This window comes from Podarcis cretensis, assembly GCF_951804945.1.
Source record: "Podarcis cretensis genome assembly, chromosome: Z".
Lineage (NCBI taxonomy): Eukaryota > Metazoa > Chordata > Lepidosauria > Squamata > Lacertidae > Podarcis > Podarcis cretensis.
Window position 1 is genome coordinate 22,989,626 of NC_137184.1, and position 26,128 is coordinate 23,015,753.

At 44.5% G+C, this 26,128-nt stretch overlaps 1 protein-coding gene across 5 annotated transcripts in view; it reads right to left on the minus strand.

Moving 5' to 3' along the window:
• LOC307207618 (vascular endothelial growth factor receptor kdr-like) overlaps window positions 1-26,128 on the minus strand; it is a 196,994-nt gene that overhangs the window by 7,157 nt on the left and 163,709 nt on the right. For all 5 annotated transcript variants that reach the window (XM_079961607.1, XM_079961610.1, XM_079961611.1 and 2 more), the window contains 5 exons: window positions 22,315-22,414; window positions 17,689-17,794; window positions 15,184-15,308; window positions 13,703-13,781; window positions 6,224-6,324 (listed from right to left, as the gene is read on the minus strand). In XM_079961607.1, coding sequence (XP_079817733.1) covers window positions 6,224-6,324; window positions 13,703-13,781; window positions 15,184-15,308; window positions 17,689-17,794; window positions 22,315-22,414 — 511 coding nt within the window. The remainder of the gene's footprint in view (window positions 1-6,223; window positions 6,325-13,702; window positions 13,782-15,183; window positions 15,309-17,688; window positions 17,795-22,314; window positions 22,415-26,128) is intronic.

The following is a 26,128-nucleotide window of genomic DNA, read 5'->3' on the forward strand; positions in this document are numbered from 1 at the left end:
TGGAAGCCCCCTTTGCATCTCCTTTCCTACTAGAAGGACCAAAGCCATGTGGTATAACACCTGCTCTGCATGAAGGGATGGGAACATCCCCTGTCTGAAACCCAGGGAAGCTACAGTCATTCAGTGTGGACAATACTGAGCTAGATGGACCAATCGTCTATTCTTTTCAAGTGTTCCTCATCTATAAAGCAAAGGTGAGGTTATTTTTTCTCCACAGTCAATTGTTCCAGCCATTTTTCCCTATTCTTGGCTGATGTTGTTCTTGTAGCTGGAAATGGAGAAAAGTGGATAGTGCAAGATTGTGAGGAGGTTAAGGTGTGGGAGGAAGAAGCACTTAGCATTTAGCAGTTCTTTTATTTTTAAAGCAAAACCCTGATTTATATGTAAATAAGGCAGAGACATTATGGTGGCCTCATAGGTCTGGAATAGTGGCTCCAAAACCCTATGAATGAGAATGCTGGAGCTTGTGCATACTTTCTTAGGAGCAAGGTGCACTATGTTCAATTGAGCTTACACCCAAATAAGATTGCCTAGGATTGCAGGCTTAATAGATTTTCCCATTCATTAAAAATTCTGTACACAAGGAGCAGCAGCCCTCAAAGAAAGACATCCCAATCAATTTGCTGTTTGCAGCAAGTTATACCTTGCATCTGAGTCCTGTAACAATTGCGGTAATTGAGCTGCAGGGGCTTATAATGGGCTTTATGGCTTTTTATAGGTGTTTAATGAGGCTTTATTTTTATTTTTTTGCAGGGCAAGCATGTTTAAGGCCCTTAATGGATTTAATAATGGTTGTAAGTTGAATTAGAATTTGCAGTAGTGAATGTGGTTGTTGAAACAATGGATATTTTCCCCACAATCTGCTTCTTGGGACAATTAATGGGATGTAAAGGTTTAAGGCCTGGAACATGCTCTCAGTCTGTATTAACATGCTAGAAACAGGTGGTACAAACACTGAAAATTCTAGCGATGCCAGATGGATGCTCAAGTTGTCTCCCCTGATTTTAGTCAGATTAATTTTGGGGGATACTAATTTGGCATTCAGTGAGCACCTAGATTACCAGAGAAACTTTGCTATTTTAATAAACATCAGCAAAGGACCATATACCAGGTCAGACTATTGGTCCATCTAGTTTAGTTTATGTAATATATAATATAATATAATATAATATAATATAATATAATATAATATAATATAATATAATATAATATAATACAGTGGTGCCTCGCAAGACGAAAAGAATCCGTTCCGCGAGTCTCTTCATCTTGTGGTTTTTTCGTCTTGCGAAGCAAGTCCATTAGCGGCTTAGAGGATTAGCCTATTAGCGGCTTAGCGGATCAGCTGTTAGGCGGCTTAGCGGCTTAGCAGATCAGCAGATCAGCGGCTTAGCGGATCAGCTGTTAAGCGGCTTAGCGGATCAGCTGATAAGCGGCTTAGGGGATCAGCTGTTAAGCGGCTTAGCGGCTTAGCGGATCAGCTGATAAGCGGCTTAGCGGCTTAGAAAAAGGGGGGGGAGGAAAAAAGACCCGCAGGAACTCGCAAGACATTTTCGTCTTGCGAAGCAAGCCCATAGGAAATTCGTTTTGCGAAGCACCTCCAAAATGGAAAACCCTTTCGTCTAGCGGGTTTTCCGTCTTGCGAGGCATTCGTCTTGCGGGGCACCACTGTATATAATAATAATAATAATAATAATAATAATAATAATAATAATTTATTTATACCCCTCCATCTGGCTGAGTTTCCCCAGCCACTCTGTTAATTAACACAAGTGTTAATGGTAGGCAAAAAGTAGATCCCCAGCCACTCTGTTAATTAACACAAGTGTTAATGGTAGGCAAAATGTAGATCAAGAACTACTGATAGATGTCTGGGTGATTTGCAGTACAGCAGCAAGGGTTTCTGACTCCCATTTGTTTATGGATGACAACTAAAAAAGCCATATTTTCCCCCAATGTAAAAAAGCCTGGGAGAAAAACCAGGAGCAGATTTTTGCATAAAGTTGCCGAGAGTTCAGTTCTGGAACTGAAAACAAATCCTCGATCTGAGCATGTGCTCAGAATTTCAGGTAATTGCAGTTGGTGAATTGAGGGGTTCTAGTAAAAAGCCAAGTATATTCCACAAGCCTGAGCTCTTTCCACTTCTGGGTTACACTGATGGGCAATGGCTATTGAAGGTTTCAGTTAGGGGTCTTTCTCAACCCTACCTGCAGATGCTGGGGAGTGAACCTGGAATCTACTTGGCACAGAGTGTGTGTGCTGTAGCAGTGAGCTATGGTCCCTGAGGCAAGTCCCTTAGCTTCAATGTAGGATTCGGACAACCAGTTGGATCCCCATCAGAAGCTATTAATGATTATTATTTGCCCCCTAACACTTTAGATTGGAACAGGAAGGCCTGCCACAGTTGAGGAGGGTTGTTCGATTTGATTTTGCCAGGAGAAATGCGTCTGAGGCAAAGGCAGTATCCTTGCTGGAATGCTTTGGCATTCTGATGCCTGAAGCACCTCAGCTATGCCCTACTTGGGGAATATCTTGGTTCTCAGCTAAATCGTTAGGTCTAATTATTTCTGAGCTTAATTGGGTATGACAAAAACAAGGCAGAGCCAAGACTTCAATGTATATCAAATAATGGTTTGCTGAAGGAATTCAGAGGAGTATGATGACCAAGGTGGTTCTGCCCTGCTGCAGATGTAAACTTGAGGTTTACCGCACTGCTACAGGCCTGTTCAGACGAGAGTGGTGCACAAATTGCCAAATGAAAATCCTCCATACTGCTTGAGGGCACAGAAATGTTGGGGGCTATTTCACAAAATTCTCCCAGGAGGGGAAAAGAGAATGTATCCATGGGAAGGGGAGGAAGGGCAGCATATAAATTTTCTCTAAGAACATAAGAAGAGCTTGCTGGATCAGGCCAATGGCCCATCTAGTCCAGCATCCTGTTATCACAGTGGCCAACCAGGTGCCTGTGGGAAACCTGCGTGCAGGATCAGAGCGCAAGAGCCCTGGAAGCAGCCATCAATAGCCCTCTCCTCTCTCTGTGTATTACGTGTCAGCCTGCTTCAGCCTTGGAAAATTTATCTAGGGATAGAGAAGAAATTCTCAGGGCTGCAGTCAATCATTTCTGGTGATACATATAGTGAATGTTTGGTGGGAGAGGTCAAGACTGGACCTGCTCCCTTCCATTGCCTGCCACCCATTCACTGGAAAGGCTGAAAACAGCCACATAGTGTGGGTTCTCAGTGCCTGGAGAGTACGAATACGCCAGGGTGCAGAGGTGGCTGTGCCAGCTGAAGCCCTCACTGCCGACTGAGCTGGTCTGAGCCAAAGGTGAGTGAGGCGAGGGAAGGAGAAAGAGGCTCGAAGCTGCCCTGTGATGAGGACAGAACTGAGGGCCATGGTGCCCCATTCGCAGAAGTGGCTGCCCGTGCCTCTTGCCTCTGTGGGCGGTGCCAGTGGCGCCCCTTCACTGGCCACAAGGGAAAGGAGGCACTGCTGCCGCTCAGCCCTGAAGGCTCAGCCTGGGAGCCTGATTGCGCCCTCTTACGCCCTTTCAAAAATCTGCACCCAGGGCCATGGGCCCCCTGGCCTTCCCCATGCTACACCCCTTGCTGAAAACAGCTCACTTTTCAGGGAAAAAGGATTCAGATCTTCCTTCCATTCATTTGATATATCTCTGGAGGGAAGATACAGGACTCACACCCAACTCATATTCAGCCTGTCTCTTTGGATGTTGTTTCTCTTTTCTTAACACCTGACACAGCATACAGTCATTGTTTGTCCAACAGGATTCCCAGTCCCAGAGTTTTGTATTTGTCTTCCCTAAACTCTCCAAATTCTTCACTTAAGCATTGCCAATTCCACCACCGCCTCCACCCTTTCAACTCAGCAAATGCAAGTCAAATAAACAGCTAGATTTGGTGGGGGGTGGAAAGAGGACGGGAGCCTCAAGAGCCACCCTGGTTTGGAAAACACACTAAGCCTTCCGTGGGGCTTGTAGAAGGAACGCAGGACTGTTTGTAATAGGTCCAGAATAAATGTTTTTGATAAGAAGAGAGATATCGTTAACAAGGGCGACATACTGATTCCCAGACAGCCTCAGCAAGCCATGGAGAAGAGAAGAGCTGATATTCAGAGCTGCTTTTTCCAAGTTTGTGGGTAGATGCAAAGCTGTATTTTTCTCAGGGCTTAACTAGGTGTTGGCTTTCGATGACATGGAATGATCCTCATAAATATATGAAATAAACTTTAGGAGTGCAGTTATTTAGTCAACTGAGGCTGAAACCTTATGCACCAAGGATGGGGAACTTACTCCAGCCCAAGGGCCACATTTCCTTCCAAGCAACCTTCCAGGGGCCACATGCTAATGGGCAAGGCCAGAGATAGGAGTGGGCAGAGACACAAATGTGAATTTTACTTTCGTACTGTAGGCTACTGTCTACACACACTGCCATACCCAGCTCTATTGTCCAGGGTAGAAAGAGGCATTATTAGAGTTCAAAGACACATTCCAGCCAGTCAGAAAGAGGAGCGTTACCTTGGCAGAAGGGGTGCCACTAGGTGTGTGGTCTGGGGGAGAGTCCTGAGGGTCAGATAAAGAGGTATGGAGGGCCAAATTTGGCCCCCAAACCTGAGATTCCTCATTCCCACTATACACACCAGGACCAGCCCTACCACAGGCAGTAATGTGTATGAACTGAGGTAGGTGTGAGGTTGGAAGGTTGAGAGAGAGTGCTTTGAGTGCTGGAAGTGAGCAATGATTGGACAGAAGATTTGAAAGGGAGTTTGAATACTGATGGGAGGGCAGTCGAGAGTGTTTGGGTGGTGGCAGGGTTAGTTTGATAAGGTAGGGTCAGCATTGTGACTAGATTTTGTTTTCTATGAATCACTGTCACCATATGCTTTTGTACACTGAGTTATCAAAAACCCTTTTTGTTGTATCATACACACATCCTCTTGACTGGCTATGTTAGAGGTGGGAAATAGTCAGATATTTGGTATTTCTGGTGGCAGCAGAAACAATGAGTTATAAAGATAGCTCTCAGAAACCCAGGTCAGGACTGTACATCTTCTTAAGATAGAGAAAGTGGTACAGACGAGCTGAAGTAAATATAAGGTGGCACAACAGTAAGTACCATTGAAATAATGTTCTGGGTATATATGTACAGATTTGCACTACTAATCATTTATTTGTTTGATTACTAGCAGCCTCATATATGACATTGTTTGGAAATTTCAAGAAACAAAAAAATCAGTGCAGTCTTGACAGGTTTAGTCAGCTTTCTTGATTCAAAATTATGTCCAAACATAAGCAAAAATGTGCTCCTTGATCTCATGAACCATCATTCAGAATTTGGTTAAAATCAGGGAAGTTTTGAAAGGTTCATCTTGATTCACACTGTTGTCTAATCGTATCCAAACATAGATGAAAGCTGCTCCTTGATCTAACCAAAATTAGAACTATGCAAATTTGGTTATATTGTAAGAGGTGTCCAAGTGCATAGCAAAAAACAAAAAACAAAAAACAAAAAAAAACTTTCCGAATTACATAGCAGAGACCATCCAATCCAATTCAAATCTACTCAAAAGCCAGTCTCGCTGAGTTCAATGGGGCTTACTTCCAAGCTAAGTGGGTATAGGACTGCAATGTAAATCATTTATACTAAGTTTAAAAAGTCACAAATGGGGATCAGGGCCAGTGATATGGCCCTTTCCCCTCTTTCTATACAAGACCCCAGACATGAATAATGAATGAATACAACTTGTATTTCATCACAAACCAATTCTTGGATATATTAGTTTATGAAAGGATGCCAATGGCTACATTTGCATGTAAAGCTAAGTGTGGTTTGTTTAAAGCATGGTTTGTTTGATAAACCACAAGTCAGCTCACAGATGACGTAACAAGCCATAGTTTGTTTCTTCAAAGCTTGGTTTGTTTTCCAGCTGCTCTTGCCTCATGAGAGTGTCTGTGGTGGGGTGGCGAAACAAACCATGGTTAAGTAAGGATTTGGACATAATACCAAAATGTAGTTAAAACAAGCCATGGTTCATAAGCCAACAACAAAACCATGCCTATATATCACAACTTTTTTTGCATAAAATAAACCATGGCTACTCTGCTGGGTTGAGTTTGCACATCCAAACAAACCACAGTTATCCCAAATAAACCATGGATAAGCACACCAGGCCAGTATCAACTAATATGTATTCATCCAGGGGTACTTACGCCAGAGCCATGATTCCATAAGGCCAAGAACGAATCTCCAATCTCTTCCGGCTTTTCATTTCATCCAAAGTCAGCACCATCCCGCTATCTGACTCGCATTCCTAAAGAAGGGGAAAAACACAAAAGCTTTAGCTTCTTCTAACTGAGGGCTGTACAGCTCCTTCAAGCTCAAAATACAATCTCGAGGGAGGGTTGGATTCATAGCAAATGCAGCCTGGCAGTGGCAGAAAAAGCAGAAGGAAGTGAATCCAACACCAGCTGTTCAATTTTTGAACCATTCCAAGCAGAGTTCCACCCCTCTAGAATTTTTGTAATGCAAACAGCTTTTCTTCCCTTAGTGATGACACCATCAGAACCACAGGAGGCTTCACAAGCCTTGTTTATGGAGGGTCCATTAAGCACATGGTTAGGGAACCACCAAATATTGAGGCCTGGCTTCTCTAACCTGGTGCCCTCCAGATGTCTGGACTACAGTTCCCATCAGTCCCAGCCAGCAAAGCCAGGCAATACAGAATTCCCATGATTAGGTTTTCCAGCTTGCTTGCTTTATTTTATTTTTAAAATATTGGGAGATCTGCATAATTCCTGTGAAGATTGAAGATTGAAGTAGTAGGTAAGGTTTTTTTGGGTTTTGGATCGACACTTTCAGGTCATTTCCCCAAAGTAAATCAACACATCCCAAGCACCAGTTGGCACCACAAAGGGAAAAATACCAGTGCGTAAGGTGCCAAGCCCATCATATTCAAAGGAGCCATGTGGGGATGTTAATTGGTAAAAGAGAAAACGAGAGAGAGAGATCCTGATCACAGGTGCCCTGTGTCACATTTCTAGTTTGGCCCTAAATGCTTCTGTCAAAAGTCAGTCCCTTGTCCAAGGAGCATAGGTAAAGGTAACGGGACCCCTGACCATTAGGTCCAGTCGTGGCCGACTCTGGGGTTGCGGCGCTCATCTCGCTTTATTGGCCAAGGGAGCTGGCATACAGCTTCCGGGTCATGTGGCCAGCATGACTAAGCCACTTCTGGCGAACCAGAGCAGCGCACGGAAACGCCGTTTATCTTCCCGCCGGAGCGGTACCTATTTATCTACTTGAACTTTGACGTGCTTTCGAACTGCTAGGTTGGCAGGAGCAGGGACCGAGCAACGGGAGCTCACCACATCACAGGGATTTGAACCGCCGACCTTTTGATCGGCATACTTAACCACAAAGCAAGCTGTTTTATACTGACTCGATACCATTGGCCTATATCATTCTGCCTTGTCTACATCAGACACAAGACTCTCCAGATGTGGAATCCAACTCCCATCATCCTTGACCACTGGAGAGGATGAGTGGGGCTGATGAGAGTTGTGGTTCATAACATCTAGAGGGCACCACGTTGGCTATCCCTAGTCTACACAGACCAATTGCTTTTTTCAGGATTTCTGTTTTTTGGGGGGGGGGGCATTACCAGCACTACTTAGAGATGCCATATTGAACTTGGGACATTCTGCGTACAAAGCATAGCCTTTTCCCCACATAGTCTTGTAGTTCATATAAGTGACTGTAATGAGTTTTGTGACACAACAACATTTCTGAGCTGCTGAAACCATGTGTATTTCTTTGCACATGTGTACAGGATGACATATGGAGACACCTGTCAACATAAACGGCACATCTGTGAGACTGCAGCTCAGCTGGGAACCCACCAGTGACCCCTTATGTATCCATGCATTCATTCATTCATTCAGTGAATTGATCTGAGATGGGAGGGGGGTCTTATGAATGAGAGGAAAGCTAGGTTTAAATACTTCCACGGAGAAAGCATTTCTTCAGAATGGTAGTGCCCCACTGTTTTTAAGACAGATCTACTCATGTGATTAGAGAGCCCACTCTCTATTTTAAATTCAAGGATATTCTTGGCAGAGAAATGGCTTAACCTCCCCATTCTCAGCCACCTGGCTTACAGCTGGCTGCAGTTTCATTTATAATGCTGGCACTCTGCAGTTAGCCTGTAAATTATTTCCTCTCTTAGTTTTATGAAGATAATGCTGGGGTGAGGGGAAGAGGCAAGTTTTAAAAACCATATAAAATTAATGTACACAGATGGTATAGTGAGGGTGGCTAATTATATAAAAAGCAAAGATGCTTTTCTTTGATTCATTTGGCTTTCCCATGTATTAAATCCTGGGTATGTTTAGCAAGAGGGATTTCTCTGGGGGGGGGGGGATTAGTGTTTAAAGAAGGAGTGGGAAAACTTTTCCAGTCAAGGGCCACATTCCATTGTGAACAACCTTTGGAGGGGCCACATGCTAGTGGCTGAGGCAAAACTGGGTCCAATCAATAGATGTAATTCTTACCTTTGCACAGTAAGCTACATTCCAGCCATGCAAAAGCCAAAGCTTTCTATACCCCCCTCCCACTTATCTCTATCCAAGCAATCAAAAAGCATTATCACACATTACAACCAAGCAAAAGCAGGAGCAGGGATGCCAAGAGGGGGTGAACTGGGGAGCATCCTGAGGGCCAAATAGGGAGACCTAGCCCAGAGGTTTCCCATCTCTGTTTTAAAGCCTGTTATGAAAGAGTTGGGTAGCTGTGGATAGAGGCTAATTAGTGTCACTTCCATTTAGGTGAGGTCCCCACAAGCCATAACTGCTTCTATTTCTTTAACAGATAGTGATGGGCACCAACTTGGATGGCTTTAAAAGAGGATTAGACAGATTCATACAGGACAAGGCTATCAGCAGCTACCAGCCACAAGGCTGATGCTCTGCGTCCACAGTCAGAGGTGGAATTCCTCTAAATACCAGTTTCTGAGAGTCACAGGTGGGAAGAGTGCTGTTGCATCTGGATCCTTCTTTTGTGCTTCCCACAACACTTGTTTGGCCACTGTGAGAAAAGGAGGGATCCTTGTCCTGATCCAGCACGGTTTTTCTTATTACTTTCATTTGCCAAGGAAGGGCAATCGGTTAGCGGGTACCTTATCAAAATTTGTATCTTATTTACTGCAGCGGCTATAATTATGGTTTTCCACTGCTTGTATGGTTTTGACAAGTTCAATATATTCTTTACAGTTGCGATGAGAGAAATAAAAACATGTGTTCAGGCTGCAATGGCAATCAGAATGATCTCAATTTTTTTTGCTGGCTGTACAGAGGGCCAAATGACAAATGACTTTTATACTGACAGTTCTGCCTTGGGCGCAGGGTTTTCCTTACACACACTTGACCACACAAAGGGTAGCGGGGACATTAACCCCCCTTTGCTCCCTGTGCCTGCAATCTATGTTGCAAAATATGCCCAGGAAGGCGTCTGTCTCTGATCTTCCTGTTCAGGTTTTCTGAACAGGTTTCTGATCTTCCTGTTCAGGTTTTCTGAACAGGTTTTCAGAGCACTGGAGGGCAGCATCCAACAAAGTGTCAGAAACTGACCCCGGCAAAACACATTTCTACGTATTCTGGCCCTGGAAGACCTGAAGTTGCTGTGATCAGGATGGTCACTTTTTAATTTTATTTATTATTATTAAAAATTACTCGCACACTGCAATCCTAACCAAGAAAGAAAATAAGACACCAACTTGGATGGCTTTGAAATGGGAATAACAAATTCATGGGTGATAGGGCTATCAATGGGTACTAACTGTGCTGGTTATGTTCCACTGTCAGAGGCAGCATGTTTCTGAATACTAGCTGCTAGAAACTGCAGAAGCAGAGAGTGCTGTTACTCTCTGTTCCCGCTTGTGGGCATCCTGTGAAAGCCCCCCTGGCCTGACTCAGCAGGCTCTTATGACAGCTTATGAACTGATAAATGCATCTCCTCTACTACTCTCTTCTAAGGACACTGTGAATTATAAAATAATTCATTATGAAAAAACATGATGAAGAGCAATGACTATTTATATGCACACAACACACAGGCAGATATATTTGTAACAGGTGCGTTACTAAATTATGATACATTAGGAATGCAGGAAGCCACTTCCAACTAGGCCAGTACTGTCGGCAAGGGAAGAGTTATCAAGCCTCCTATCCCCCATACTATGGTCTGAATTGCCCCCCGCCTCCGCTGACAATTTTGTGTTCAGAAAGTCTCAAGCCTTCAGCTAATGACACACAGATGTAGCTAATGCAACATCAGCAGTAGAGCATCTGCTTTGCATGCAGAAGGTCTCAGGCTTAAACCCACCAAGTCAAGATAGGGGCTGGGGAAGACACTTTGCTAGAGAGCTTCTGCCAATCCGTGTACAGGCCCCACAGACAGTACTGACCTAGATGACTCCTCCTGCCTTGCCTGCAACAGTCGCCTGTCTAATTTTGACTGGTAACTGATTCCAGAGAGCTGGAGCTGCAACACTAAAAGCTCAATTTCTAGTACAGGCTAAGCACACTTCTGGGGCATATGGTACGCTCCAAAGTACCCGATCCGAGGAGTGCTGTTGCTGGGCAGGAATATAGTGGGCAAGGTGGTCCCATAGATATCCTGGTTCCAAGTTGTTTAGCACTTCACATGTTAAAAACAGGTGTATTGGCTCTCATCCAGCTGTGGCCAGACACTAGTCCAGAGGCTGCATGGCTACTACTGATTTGGATGTTATGGAGATACAGAGCTGCATGCCATCAGCATACTGATGACACTTTCCTCCACTTCCCTAATGGCCATTCTCAAAAGCTTCATTTAGATGATAAATAGCGCTGGGGACAAAATGGTACCCCATAACATAAATACAAACTGGCCAATGAACAGTCCTGCAGGTGGGACTGTAACTGCCGTTAAACACTAATCTCACAGGAGGATGTTGTGGTTGGAGGTATCAAAAGCTGAGAAAATATCAGGCAAAAGAAGCAAGGTTGTAGTCCCCTTTTCCCTCTCCTGAGAGAGGGATCATCCACCAGGGTGACCAAGGCTGACTCGGTGTCAAAACCAAGTCTGAAACCAAATTGAAATGGGTTTGGACAATAAGTTTCATGCAAGAATGCCTAGAGCTGCCCTGCCACAGCCCTTTCAATCACCTTCCCAAGAAATGTTGTTATTAGCAACCCTGATGATGTTTAGGTGCCTACTAAAGACATGTTTGTTTAGTAAGGCTATCCCAGGGGTGTAACTCAGTCATTTATGTAAAATCACTTTTATAGTTGATGAAATAGTTTGGTTGTTTCTAGAGTTTGTGTGGCTGGTTTTATCACTTTAGAGTTTGCCAAATCAATTTCACTAGAGCTTGTGTTATATGCTTTATGGTGCGAAGCAGTCTCTAAATTTAACCACATAGCAGCCAATAGGGTGGAGTAGAGCTGCTCTCCCCAGGCCAGTGTCACTGCAGTTTGCTTAGATGGGCTGGGGCAGGACGGTGACAAGCAGAAGCAATGCAGTGCTCCTGCTCCTGCATCATCCAGAGCCTCAGGTCTTATTCACACTTGTCTTTTGCTCCACTCTTTCTAGGCAGGTCTGCACTGAAAAGCTTTGTGTTTGAGTGCCCACCCCCCCTCGTGGAGCTTTCCCTGTGAAAACCTGCTCTTTAAAGCTGAATCGGCGCTAATGTCAATCTACAGAAAACCCGAACTGATATTTGCTCTGATTCAGCTTTAAAAAGTAGGTTTCCACAGGCATGGCTCCAGGACAAAAACCCCAACACCACCTGCTGGAAAGAGCGGGGCAATAGGTAAATGTGGTTAAGTCTTCAATCATATAGGCAACCTGTGCTCATCTAGGAATTATGCAGGGGTGTGGGTGGTGCTGTGGTCTAAACCACAAAGCCTAGGGCTTGCCAATGAAGGTTGGCGGTTCGAATCCCCGTGACGGGGTGAGCTCCCATTGCTCGGTCCCTGTTCCTGCCAACCTAGCAGTTTGAAAGCACATCAAAGTGCAGGTATATAAACAGGTACCGCTCCGGTGGGAAGGGAAACGGCGTTTCCGTGTGCTCCTCTGGTTTCACCAGAAGCGGCTTAGTCATACTGGCCACATGACCCGGAAGCTGTCTGCGGACAAACATCAGCTCCCTCGGCCAGTAAAGCAAGATGAGCTCCACAACCTCAGAGTCGTTCGCAACTGGGCTTAACTGTCAGGGGTCCTTTACCTTTACCTTTACCACAAGGGCAACACCCCCACCACACTAGTCACTACTGGTAACATATGGCAATCCCAAATGTATGATGCAATATCACTGCACTTCTGAGTGTTCCCACTCCAGTTCCAGGGAAGAGGTGCAAGGAAACTCAGAACACAGTGATGTCACACGTCACATTTCTGTATTGCTAGATGCTTCTGGGGAAAAGAGAAGGGGAAGAGGTAAGGCTGCAATATCTGGTGGTAGCTGTACAAAAACTCCATAACGTCTGACTCTTGCCTACAACTACTTTGCTTTCTATCCAGAGTTTGGTAATGATTTTGGGAGTCTTCTTATTGATTTCAGCCAGTCTGATAGCAAGACTGTTTTCTCTTAAGGACAATCCAGTTCGATGAACACTAAAAATAACACAAGCAAAGGGAGAAAAGAGCCTAAGCCTGCACTTTGAACCTTCCCAAGCAACTCTTTGAATCAAGCATACTGAATTATTTTGACTTGTTGCACTGATACTAATCCTCATGTAAGTCATCTAATGGACTGGCGCGAGGGCTTGGCTGGGCAAGAGTCCCAAAGCAATTCAGAGCTCATTAGCAGCACCATTATTTTAAAATGTCACCTTGATCTAAAAGCACAGACAGATGTTACCATTAAAGTGTTTCAGTTAAAAACTATCTCCCTTTATGAAGCAGCTTGCAGAACAAAATGAGAAAAGATAGATGTCACCAATGAGAAAAGATGCAAGCTCTTGTTTGGAAATTGATAGGTATTCATAACTATAGGTGCCAAATAGTGAAAGAAACCCAACAGCCATTCAGTTCAGGGATGGCCAGCTTTTTGGGTCTCTCTCCCCCATCACATGCTATTTCAACAGGCTTCTGTTTTAACGTTGCCTTTTTGGCAATGACACCAACTGAGAGGCTCACCTCTGCCCACAATAATGTACTTTCAGCAAAGACTTGTTTAAGAATCCAAGAAGGAGCCCTGCTGGATCACACCATCTAGTCCAGCTTTTGTCATCATAGTAGCCAACCAGATGCCTATGAGAAGCCTGTAATGGGACATGAGCATAATGCTCTCTTGCCATTTGAGAATCCTAGCAACTGGTGTCCAGAGGTACACTGCTACCAACAGTGGAGGCGGATTGCAGTCATCATGGCTAGTAGCCAATGGATAGTCTTGCACACTGCTCAGGCTTGCATCCTGGGGAGATCACTTCAGTTCTGCTAGCGCAGTGGTTTGACTTTACCTCCAGAGGCACACACCATTGTCTCTTGAAACAGATGGATGCTGACAAAAAAAGTGGGCAGCGGGATAGAGAGGTGTTTCTTACCTGACCTTCTGGTGGATGGTTCAGTGCCGCTTTCCAAGAGAGAGACTGGGAGGAGCAAGGAAGCACAGAGATGCATTGTGGGGAAGAAAGCATTTGGCCAAAGCTTACCTCATGCAATCGTTTTTCTTTCTTCACTGACACCTCATCAAATGTTTTCACACTGAGTGGCCGATTCTTGGGGTTAATACTGAAAACAAGGAGAATGAGAGATTCAGTCATGGACTTTCAGTTCTTTATTGTGTGGTGGAAAGATGAAAACAACAGCTGCATTTAGCTTTCAGGCACATGTGTACTGAATCGTTTTTGTTGAGCCACAACACAATCACAACACAAGGAGAATGCTGGAGCTGGTCCCCAAAAACTTAGGACTCACCTGTGCAGTTGCTGTGTGGCCTCAACAAAGTTGTTCTAGCACCTAGCCTCAGTTGCATGGAATATGGAAATAACAGCCACCAGCCCAAAAAATAGTTTGGAGGTAAAATTAGAAAGAAAGAAAAAATCTCCACAGCCTACCCTCTCTTTTTCAGGTTTCTGTAATGCTCTAAATTAAAATTAAAATGCAGGTCCCTTCAATGAATGAATAGAAGATATGTACAAACTCACAACACATGAAAAAATTGCCTATAAACATAGACTTCCCATGGACAAATTTAATGATATTTGGAATTAATTTCTATAAATGCTGTATTAGGTTAAATGTAGGTTAACTACAATAACAATCTTGTAATGTTTATAAGTTCTGTTCTTGTTTCGTATTGTATATGGTTGTTATCTTCCCCCCCGTTTTCGCTTTCCCTCCTTTTTTCACGTTTTATTTTATCCAGTGCACTTAAAAATTACATACACATTACTTTTTATATTTCAATAAAGAATATAAATATATTAACAAACAAGCAAACAAAGGTGTCAAAAAACAGAACCCAGAACAGGGCTATGCAGGTAACATGATTATGAATACAGGAGAATGATACATTATGGAGGATGAAGGAAATAACCAGCAAATGGCATGACTGCTATGGAAGGGGCAAAAATGACCCCTCCAGAAAACCAAGTCAGCAGGGGAGAGGGGAGGCTCTACCATCCACTGTATTCCTGAACATATCGCTTTATTGTCTCCTACATCAGGGTCAGGAACCTCAGGCCTAAAAGCCAAATGTGGTCTTCCAACTCTCTCTATTCTCTATTCCCTTAGGATTCTCCCCTGGCTGCACCTCTCACTAGTCTTGCTCTGGCCTGAAAAAGGTTCTCCATCTGCACCTTGCCATCTTCTTTAAGAAGAAATACAATTGTTGCCAAGAGATGCATTGCTGTCCCCCTAACTCACAGCCATGTCCTCCTGCAATGGAGCCACTGCCTCTGCTTGCCTGTGATAATGATGCCTTTTTGCTGGTAAAGATATATAGATGCTGTATTATCTATTTGCAGAGATTCCGCAGGCTACCCCGAACATGAATCCGTTTCCGTCCCGGAACAGCAAACAAACCACTGGCTTTACCCTCCTGTTAGCAAAAGCTTAGAAACAGCAGCAGCCTTCTCCCAAACCCCAAAGAGAAGGAAGAATCATTATGATTATTTTACAAAATCCTTACTAGGCTTCCAGTGTACTCCAGCGATGAAAACCCTTCTTCACATTCTCTTCAAGGATGCTGATTTTGGGTTTGGAATCTCCATCTGGGCACAATGTAATGTTCAGTGGGATGTAGTCTTTCCCATCCTACATATTTCATAATCAAGAAGAAAACAAGGGATTCATTTTTCTTACTTGGCTTCAGACATTAGTGACTGTCACATTCTGCTGAGTTGGTTTCTAGCAGGTTGCCTATCCCAGAAACCCTCTGGAGTTTTGCTTCTTTCTTTCATTTTTCTATGAAACTACTGTGAATGTATTGGCAATGCAGCAGCATGATTAGGGTTTAGGGCTTTTGACTAGCCTCTCGTCTCTGAGGTGATCTAAGGCTACCTAGTGAGCTGAGATTTAGTCTTGGGTCTCCCAGCTCAAAGCCTTGATCAGAAAGACAAAAATAACAAATTTGACACTTATTTCAGTAGCTAAAAAGATCTGCTCATCTCTGTCATTTGGCATTTCCTATAACAATTTTCAAGGCAAATATTAGCAGAACTGGAGCACCCTCTTGCACAGTTTAATGTTATGCCCTCAGTTCTCCTTGATGGAAGATTTAAGGAGTTACCTTATATTAACAGGTTATGTCCCTGTGGTTTAGACCTAAATGATACAGTAATCTATGTTTTATTGTTTTGCAATTTTAACAACACCAAATAGTTGATCAATCCACTGATCACTTTGAATCTTGGAAGACTGATGGAAATGTTTATCTTCTTCTTTCTGATACAAATAAGTTAATTACTGAAACGCTGGTTCAATTTCTGCTAAGTGCAATTATGATACATGTAAAAATATTTCCCAAATAAATAAAATCTTTTTCCCAAAAACCACACACAAACCCTGCCCTGAGATATTTGAAAATTCTGCAATTCTATTATGGTATGTTTTATTGTGAAATCTGGATCAATAAAATGAGTAATGATCACTTATATATCTATTTATTTAGGTAATTTATCCATTGCCACATACTTTGAAAATGGCTCTAAGGGGTTTACAGCATTCTAAAAAAAAAAAATCGTCAAAAATACAAAACATATTTTGAAAAGTTCATGTTGTAAAGCAGCACAGAAGAATTAGATAACATCCTCCCAAACATCATTATATAAATCTAAAAGAACTAACATAGTAACTACTAAAAGATCAAAATACAGAAACACAGCAAAGATACCTAGTCCACTATATCACCATCTCTTATGCCCCTTTTCAATGTGTTAGTTTCGTTGAGTATTCTTTACATAGCCATACCCATATCCTCCAAGGGGGTCAAAATAAAGGAGCTAGACCAGGCTTTGCCAACTAGGTGTCTCTGAACGTTTTTTTGACAACAGCTCTCATCAGCCCAAGCCAGTGCACAAGGCTGATGGAAGTTATGGTCCTGGAGGCTACCAGGATGGTGCAGGCTGTGTTAGATGAGCTTCCCAGAAGACATGTCTCAGGATATCTGCACATCAGTGTTGCTACATTTTCTTCTAAGGAGCTCAAGGTGGGGCACATAGTTCTCTCCCTCATTTAATCCCCACAACAACCCTGTGAGGTAGGCTAGGCTGAGAGGCAGCAACAGGCCCAGGATCTCTATTCAGTTTCAGTTTCTGTTCGATTATCTATTTTGTGTTCTCATTTGGTATTTTTATGTTGTGAACCTTTCTTTGTTCTTTGGACGAATGGTGGTATGCAAATTTAATAAATAATAGCAATAACAATGGCTCAGTGGGGATTTAAACCCTGGTCCCCCCAAGTCCTAGTTTGGTCCTCTAACCACTACATCACCCCACAAAGAATTTTCAATTCTGCCACTCCCCTCTTCACCTACATTTATTTTTATTGTTTCTTAACATCATCTTTTCTTTCTTGTTCTCCTTGGTTATGTTTGGAACACACAAATTATACTCCCCACCCCCACCCCCACATGGCAAACTAGGTCTCCATCAACTGAGCTTCACTGATTTGTTTCGCCAAGTGAAAAGGGAGAACTGAAAACCAAGATACTGAAGGTTACATAACAGCTCTGCTCTAAAAGCAGAAATAAAAGGTTGATCAAGCTATTGTGAAGCAGGCAATTATGTAATTGCCTTTGTGGGACACAAAGCCTTTTATGTTAAAGCCCTTGAAAGCAATGATGAGTTTAGGACACCGGATATATGTCTGTGTCCAAGCTACATATCTAAGGAGAAACAAGGTTGTCACTTTCTGGATGCTGAAAACTAATTAAAAATATGCATATTGTTTATCTAGGGAGACAAATTAGGCTTTCAATGATTGGACATGATTTTTTTTGCTGGTCATGCATGGCTACAACGGGATCTGTGAGCATGAGATATATTGTTCCCATTCAACATTTGCTCTGTATTTTCCACTATGATGCAACCTTTAACAAACTTGTTTAATGTAAGGTCCCTTATTTCAGCAAAAGCACACAAGCTCTGCACACATTGATTCAACTTGAAACAAGATAGATTTCCCCGAACTTTACCTGTTGAACATTTGCCTGCAGCAAGTCTCCTAAACGTTCCACAAGTTCGGAGAAGGTGGGCCTCTCTGTCGGCACTCCATGCCAGCAATCCAGCATGGTCTTGTAGCTACAAGAAAAGAGAATTGAGCTTTAAACATCAATAATTCTTATTCACTTGTGATGTTATCTTTTCTCTTCCTGTCACCATCTGAAAGTTGGTATAAGGGCTTGTCCCGACTTCCTTTTGTGCCACGCTTTCAAGGTCTGTGTCTAAGCATGTGTTTTTGGTTTTTGTTTTGTTCCCCAGATTGCAGACCTGGGTGATGTTTTTCTAGAGCAGATTACCAAAAATTCAGAAAGGAGTGGGAGACTTCAACTACCCAAATATATTTTGGATGACAGGTCCAATGATATTACATTGGCCGTGGCAAAGTTTCTTCCAGAAGTTAAAAGAAACGAAGATCATCATGCTTGAGACATAACAAAATGACGGCCTTGGTTTCTCTCTCTTTTGTGATTGGCTGTCTTAACTGTATTTTGTTCTGAAATTGTTCTATGGGTCTTTGGACTGCAATAAAGATTTATTTATCTGTTGGAACTCAAACTCTGCCAAAAATGTAAAGTCCAACAAATTCCTCAACTGCTTCAATAGCAATTTCATTTCCTAGAAGGTGGAAGAAGTAACAAAGGGGAAATCTATCTTGGATCTGGTCCTCACCAACAGGGAGGAACAGATCAACAAAGTGGAAGTACAGGGAATCTTGGGAGGAAGTGATCATGTCCTCTTGGGTTTCATGATACAGAGACAAGGGAAAGCTGAGTGTAGTCAGACACGCACTATGGACTATAAGAAGGTCAATTTCAAAAAGCTGAAGATACTACTGGGTGAGATACCATGATCAGAAATACTCAAGGAGAAAGGAGTCCAAGATGGATGCTAATTTCTTAAAGGTGAAATACTGAAGACACAAAAGCAGACAATTCCAAGAAAGAAAAAGTGGGAGGCATCTAAAGAAACCAGTATAATTGTATAAGGTGCTCACAGATGAGTGGAGATTTAAGAAGGGCATGTCTAGGGAATGGATAAATGGAAAAGCACGAAAGGAAGCATATACATGAGTAGCCAACACTTGAAGGCAGAAGTTCAGGCAGGCTAAAGTGCAGAATGAACTCAGGCTTGCAAGAGAGGTTTAAAAAAATATAAAAGGTTTCTTTGGCTATGTTTGAGGAGAGAGGAAGAATAAGCAAGTAGTAGGTCCTCTGGATGGGGACGCAGGTGGCGCTGTGGGTTAAAGCCTCAGCACCTAGGACTTGCCGATCGAAAGGTCGGCGGTTCAAATCCCTGTGGCGGGGTGCGCTCCCGCTGCTCGGTCCCAGCGCCTGCCAACCTAGCAGTTCGAAAGCACCTCCGGGTGCAAGTAGATAAATAGGGACCGCTTACCAGCGGGAAGGTAAACGGCGTTTCCGTGTGCGGCTCTGGCTCGCCAGAGCAGCGATGTCACGCTGGCCACGTGACCCGGAAGTGTCTCCGGACAGCGCTGGCCCCTGGCCTCTTGAGTGAGATGGGCGCACAACCCCAGAGTCTGTCAAGACTGGCCCGTACGGGCAGGGGTACCTTTACCTTTACCTTTAGGTTCTCTGGATGGAGAAGAGGGAGAAATGCTATTGGGGGACAGAGAGAAGCCAGAGCAGCTCAGCACCTCCTTTGCCTCTTTTGTCACTTCCAGAAAAGCAGTTCTCAACTTGATGATAATAAAATTAATGATGCAAGGAGGGAGCTGCAGCCGAAGATAGGAAAAGAAGCGGTAAGGGAACACCTAGCTACTTTAAATGAATTCAGATCTTCAGGGCCTGATGAGCTTCACTCCAGGTACTAATGGAGCATGCAGATATAATCTCAGAGCCCCTGTCTATAATCTTTGAGAATAGCTGGAGAACAGAAAATGTCCCTGTGAGCAAATGTCACCCACATCTTCAAAAAGGAACTTTGTGTAATAAGGCATACTTTGCATGTAGAAGATACTAGGTTCAACCTCTGTCATCCCAGGTAGGGCTGGGAAAGACTCCTGCCTGAAATCCTGGATAGCTAATAATAATAATAATAATAATAATAATAATAATAATAATAATTTATTATTTATACCCCGCCCATCTGGCTGGGTTTCCCCAGGCACTCTGGGCGGCTTCCAAAAGAATATTAAAATACTGTGATGCATCAAACATTAAAAGCTTCCCTAAACAGGGCTGCCTTCAGATGTCTTCTATTTGTTGTTCTCTTTGACATCTGGTGGGAGGGCGTTCCAGAGGGAGGGCGCCACTACCGAGAAGGCCCTCTGCCTGGTTCCCTGTAGCTTTGCTTCTTGCAATGAGGGAACTGCCAGAAGGCCCTCGGAGCTGGACCTCAGCGTCTGGGCAGAATGATGGAGGTGGAGACACTCCTTCAGGTATACTGGGCTGAGGCCGTTTAGGGCTTTAAAGGTCAGCACCAACACTTTGAATTGTGCTCGGAAACGTACTGGGAGCCAATGTAGGTCTTTCAAGACCGGCGTTATATGGTCTCAGCGGCCGCTCCCAGTCACCAGTCTGGCTGCTGCGTTCTGGATTAGTTGTAGTTTCCGGGTCACATTCAAAGATAGCCCCACGTAGAGCGCATTGCAGTAGTCCAAGCGGGAGATAACCAGAGCATGCACCACTCTGGCGAGGCAGTCCGCAGGCAGATAAGGTCTCAGCCTGCGTACCAGATGGAGCTGGTACACAGCTGCCCTGGACACGGATTAACCTGTGCCTCCATGGACAGCTGTGAGTCCAAAATGACTCCCAGGCTGCGCACCTGGTCCTTCAGGGGCACAGTTACCCCATTCAGGACCAGGGAATCCTCCACACCTGCCCACCTCCTGTCCCCCAAAAACAGTACTTCTGTCTTGTCAGGATTCAATCCCAATCTGTTAGCCGCCATCCATCCTCCAACCGCCTCCAGACACTCACATAGGACCGTCACCGCCTTCACTGGTTCTGATTTGAAAGAGAGGTAGAGCTGGGTATCATCCGCATACTGATGAACACCCAGCCCAACCCCCCTGATGATCTCTCCCAGTGGCTGCATGTAAATGTTGAAATGCATGGGGGAGAGGACAGAACCCTGAGGCACCCCACAAGTGAGAGCCCAGGGGTCTGAACACTCATCCCCCACCACCACTTTCTGAACACAGCCCAGGAGGAAGGAGCGGAACCACTGTATGACAGTGCCCCCAGCTCCCAGCCCCTCAAGACGGTCCAGAAGGATGTTATGGTCGATGGTATCAAACGCCACTGAGAGATCCAGCAGAACTAGGAAACAGCTCTCACCTTTGTCCCTAGCCTGCCGAAGATCATCGACCAGTGCGACCAAGGCAGTTTCAGTCCCGTGATGAGGCCTGAATCCTGACTGGAAGGGATCCAAATGGTCCGCTTCTTCCAGGCGTGCCAGTCATTGTAGACAATACTGAGTCTGATGAACCAATAGGCTCACATGGTGTAAGGTTAACCTCCCATGTTAACCTCTTTAAAATGATGCATTGCGGGTTAAGATCATGATTAGGCCTGGGTGATGTATCAATACATTGTCCTGGACCAGTCTGAAGGCCTTCACCTGGTAGTATATCACTGGTGGGGCTTGCCTGCCACCTTCTTTCATTGGCTGCCTCCTTCGTCCCTGTGCTGGGTGCTGTCGCTGGATGGAACTGAGGCAGTTTCACCCCACTGCCTTGCAGGGCTGGGACTGAATGATGCTCCTTTTCAACATGGCTATGTTTAGCTGGTGATACATCACAATGTTGAAAAGCTGTTATCACCCAGCCCTAGTCATGACTGCCCACATTCTAGAAAGCTGAACCACTGAAAGGTAAGTTTGACATCTCGGTATTTATGAGAGAAGACTGGTTACTACATTCTTCCCTTTTTATCACTCTTAAAAGCCAAATGCTTGTATGAATTGGTCCTAAGGTCATTTGTATGAATGAATGAACACATCTTCCCAAATTCATAGTAAATTACAGTACTTTTATACGGTATAACTGTGTCCACATAAATGTTTTTAATGAAAAAAAAAATCCCACTTGTCCATTTAAAAGCAACTTGCACCCCACTTGTTTTTAGAACTTCTAAGGGAGGACCCCCCCCCCCCGAATGGTAAATAATAGATATAATTTCCTAACCACTGCTTTTGGACTAGGTGTTGGGTGAAACAGCTGTTCAGAGTACATTACTCAGGCAGCAGCTCTGGAAGGCAAAAACCCACACAGTACTTGAAGAAGAAGGGAGAGGGTAAGGCAGGCACACTAAACATTCCAGAAGGAAGAGAAACAAATAGGCACATATGCTGAAGTACGTTAATACATAATGCTGTCCACTAGCAAAATTAATTGATAGATAATGAGTGTTGATCATTTTGTTGATTGTTGTGTATAATAATAATAATAATAATAATAACAACAACTTATTATTTATACCCCACCCATCTGGCTGAGTTTCCCCAGCCACTCTGGGCAGCTCCCAATCGAGTGTTAAAAACAATACAGTATTGTTTTGTTTTGTAGTTTTTTAAATAAAAAAACCAATAAAGCATTTAAAAAGAAGAAAAGAAAAGAAAGACATGCGAGATGAAATTACATTTCTGGAGTTGAATATTCTGGTGATCTCATCCTTGTCCCTTCCTTGAGGCGTCGACAGAAGTCCTCATCAATCTGCACACCTGGATATGGTGTCGCTCCTGTAGACATAAACACAGACACAGAGAGACAGTTAATGTTCTGCCAGATGCCTTAAGCGGGGCCTGCATCTCCTGCAAGACCATCTAGCATCCCTACAAAGAAATCAGAATGGATGCTAACTAAATAGCCAACATGGACCAATCTCCTTAGGAACAGATAATGAAGAAAGCTCAATAAACTGGTCATCTGGAAGCACCCTGAAACGGAAATCTCCACTTATAATTATGGCTCAGAATTATTGATAGACAAATTATTTTTAAGCTGTCTAAGCTGGTTGCCATCACCAAATGTGGTGGCACTGAATTGCAGAAAAAGGAGATAAGGCAAGGAGATTTGTGATCTACATACTATTATGTATAGAAAGGATGGGCTCATAAGTGGGACCGGCCAGTATCCCATTGTCCAGATGGATTTTCCCTGAAAATCTATGGCTTGGGACTAGGTAAAGAAATGTCATGAGATGGTTGCCTGCAGGTGATTCAGTTCCTCTTAGTTATGCATAGATGCGAAGTCAATGCAGACATCTCCTTGCAGCGATCAAGCAAAACTATTGTGCGACTTCAGCTCCTTAAAAGACTTGGTCAAGAGCAAAAGTTTAAGGCAAGATAGGCTCAAGCTCCTGTTTCATGAACGGCTGATGGGATAAAAAGAAATGTGAAATGTACTGGATAGAAAATGTCTAGAGAGACAAGCCACCTCAGCCCGCTGCTTGCACCTTGTTCTCTTTTGAAGACCCTGCAGGAGCCTTGCCTCCAGTAATGACAGCTGAACTAATATGACAAGGAAACCGAAAAGAACACAAATAAATCACCCTGACTAATACAACTGTCAGGGCAAAGAAAGTAAGTGCGCAATGAAGCTGAGCAGCTCTCTAATAGACCTTGATTTCCTCAGAGCAGGGTGGGGGCGAGGAAGTATATTCCACTTCAGAATTGCAAGTGTTGGGAAAAACATGACTCTCTTCAACTATGCTTCAGGTTTTATCTCCCTTTTTGTTTTTGTTTTGTTTTTTACAGGATGCCCATAAAACTGCTGGCTTGAGACAGCCTGAAGGCAGAAAACGAAGGGAAACCAGGCCTTCTTCTTCTTCATTCATTCATTCTTGCATATGTATATTTTATTACATTTACATCCTGCCTTTCTTCAGCTTTGGAACTCAAGGAAGCCTAAATGTGGTTCTTAGTTTGTGTCCTCCATCCAGGTGCTGACCAGACCTTGACCTGCTTAGCCTCAGGTGCCTTTAAGTTACTATTTGACAAAAGAGCAAAAGAACCCACCACTGGATCAGGATGAGGAGGATATCATCTAGCTCACCATACTGTTTCCCACAGTGGTCTAACCCAGTGCTCCCAAAGTCACCCCTGATCCTGAAGCTTACCTATCTACTGTATGTGAAAAAACATGCTTTGGGGATTTAGAACTAGACAAAATATCTGTGTTGTATGCAGTTATTGCTAATTCATACAATCCTTCTGACATGTCAGGAAGTGAACCTGAAGCAACTCCTTGGGCTGTCACTGCACACCTGGTAAATCTTAAGTCCACCTCAAATCAAACAGCAACCAGGATGGCCCCAACCCTTTGATTACATTGCACTGTAAAATGTTAACCAACTACTTGCCAACTTTTCAAACAATTTATTGATCGCTTAAATGCTCTTGCTCTGGCCTGGGGCAGGGCCTGAAGCCTCACAAGGACTGCTTGCTGCCTGCTGCCCAGGAAGACTCCCCTGAGTGAGTGCCTGAAGGCCCTGCTCTTGCCACTTACCACCTGGCCTGGGGCGGGGCCTGAAGCCTCACAAGGACTGCTTGCTGCCTGCTGCCCAGGAAGACTCCCCTGAGTGAGTGCCTGAAGGCCCTGCTCTTGCCACTTACCACCTGGCCTGGGGCAGGGCCTGAAGCCTCACAAGGACTGCTTGCTGCTTGCTGCCTGCTGCCCAGGAGGACTCCCCTGAGTGAGTGCCTGAGGGCCCTGCTCTTGCCACTTACCACCTGGCCTGGGGCGGGGCCTGAAGCCTCACAAGGACTGCTTGCTGCTTGCTGTCTGCTGCCCAGGAGGACTCCCCTGAATGAGTGCTTGAGGGCCCTGCTTTTGCCACTTACCACCTGGCCCAGGGCGGGGCCTGACAGCCCTCACTAGGACAGTTGCTGTTACTGCCGGAGGGGCACAGAGTGTTTTTAAAATGTTTTTAAAAATTTCTTTTGGATTTTTTGTATGTGGAGGGTGGGGGTGGGATGTATGTTTGGTTGGGCTTGGGAAATTTTTTTGATTTTGATGTTTTTGTAATTTTTACAGTTTTTTGTTTGTATTGCTTTATTGGTTTTGTTTGTTTGTTTGTTTGTTTAAGGTGTTATTTTGTTCTTAAGGGGAGGGGTCAGGGCTGCCGGGGAGTGGGCCCCAGCCCACAAAATGACTGGGGCATGTTCCACAGGGGGGATGCACTGGGACAACCAATCGCAGTGATCACGGGTAGGAGGAGGAGCTACGCTAAGACCAGACCATGTCATTACAGAGGGGGCAGGTTTAGTCGTTGTCTGAGGACTATTCCTGCCTCCAGGTCTGGTCCTGACCGGATGGATACTAGAATCAGCAAGGGATACCCACACGACCTGAAGGTGCTGCTGTGCAATGCCAGGTCAATGATTCATAAGACCACTGCCATCCATGACTTGGTTGGATGAAGCAGAGACTTGGTTGGATGAAGCAGATGGGCCTGTCCTTGCCACTGCTTGTCCACCAGGTTTCTCTTACGCACAGGAACCCAGGTCATGTGGGCGGGGAGGGGTGGTGGTAGTGATTTTTAGGAAGTCATTAGTTTGCACCAGGCGTCCTATTGGGAAGACCCAGTTTTCCGAGTGCATGTTCTGGAAGTTGGGCAATAGGGGCAGTACAGGATTCCCTTTGGTGTACCGACCTCCCCGCTCCACCAAGGATTCCCTGCCCGAGCTGCTTCAGGTCGTGGCGGATGTTCTCCTGGAGACACCTAGCTTGGTCGTCCTAGGGGATTTTAACATCCATGCCGACATGACCTTACAAGGGGCTGCTTGGGACTTCGTGGAAAGCATGGCCTCCATGGGGCTGTCCCTGAATAAGTCTGGCCCAACCCATAGCCGCGGACATGCCTTTGGATCTGGTGCTTACCTATATGGATGTTGGTGATCTGACACTAAGTAAAAGCGAAACGAAAGAAGTGCCATGGTCAGATCACTTCCTGGTGCAACTGGACTTCTCTGCAGGGAGGTGGGACCAATTCGGATGGTCCGCCCCCACCACTTAATGGATCCAAATGGTTTCCAGAGAGTGGTAGGGGATGCTTTATCCCATGTTGATGGCCTTTCAGCTGATTCCCTGGTGGCCCGCTGGAATGCGGAGTTAACCAGGGCTATCGACTGTCTGGCTCCGAAGCGCCCTCTCCGATTGCATGGAGTCCGGACAGCCCCGTGGTTTTCCACGGATCTGAGGGCAATGAAACAATCGTTGAGACGGCTAGAGCGCCGGTGGCGGATAACTCATTCCAAATCTGACCGAATCGGTTAGAGCTCAACGTCGAGCCTACCAAGTAGCGATAGCGATGGCGAAGAAGAATTTATTCACCGCCTCTACTGCATCTGCAGAAAACAGCAGCAGGAGACTTTTTCAGGTGCTTCACAATTTAGCGGAACCACCTGCAACATCGGGGCCCAGTACGGGCCACATGTTCTCCTGCAATGATT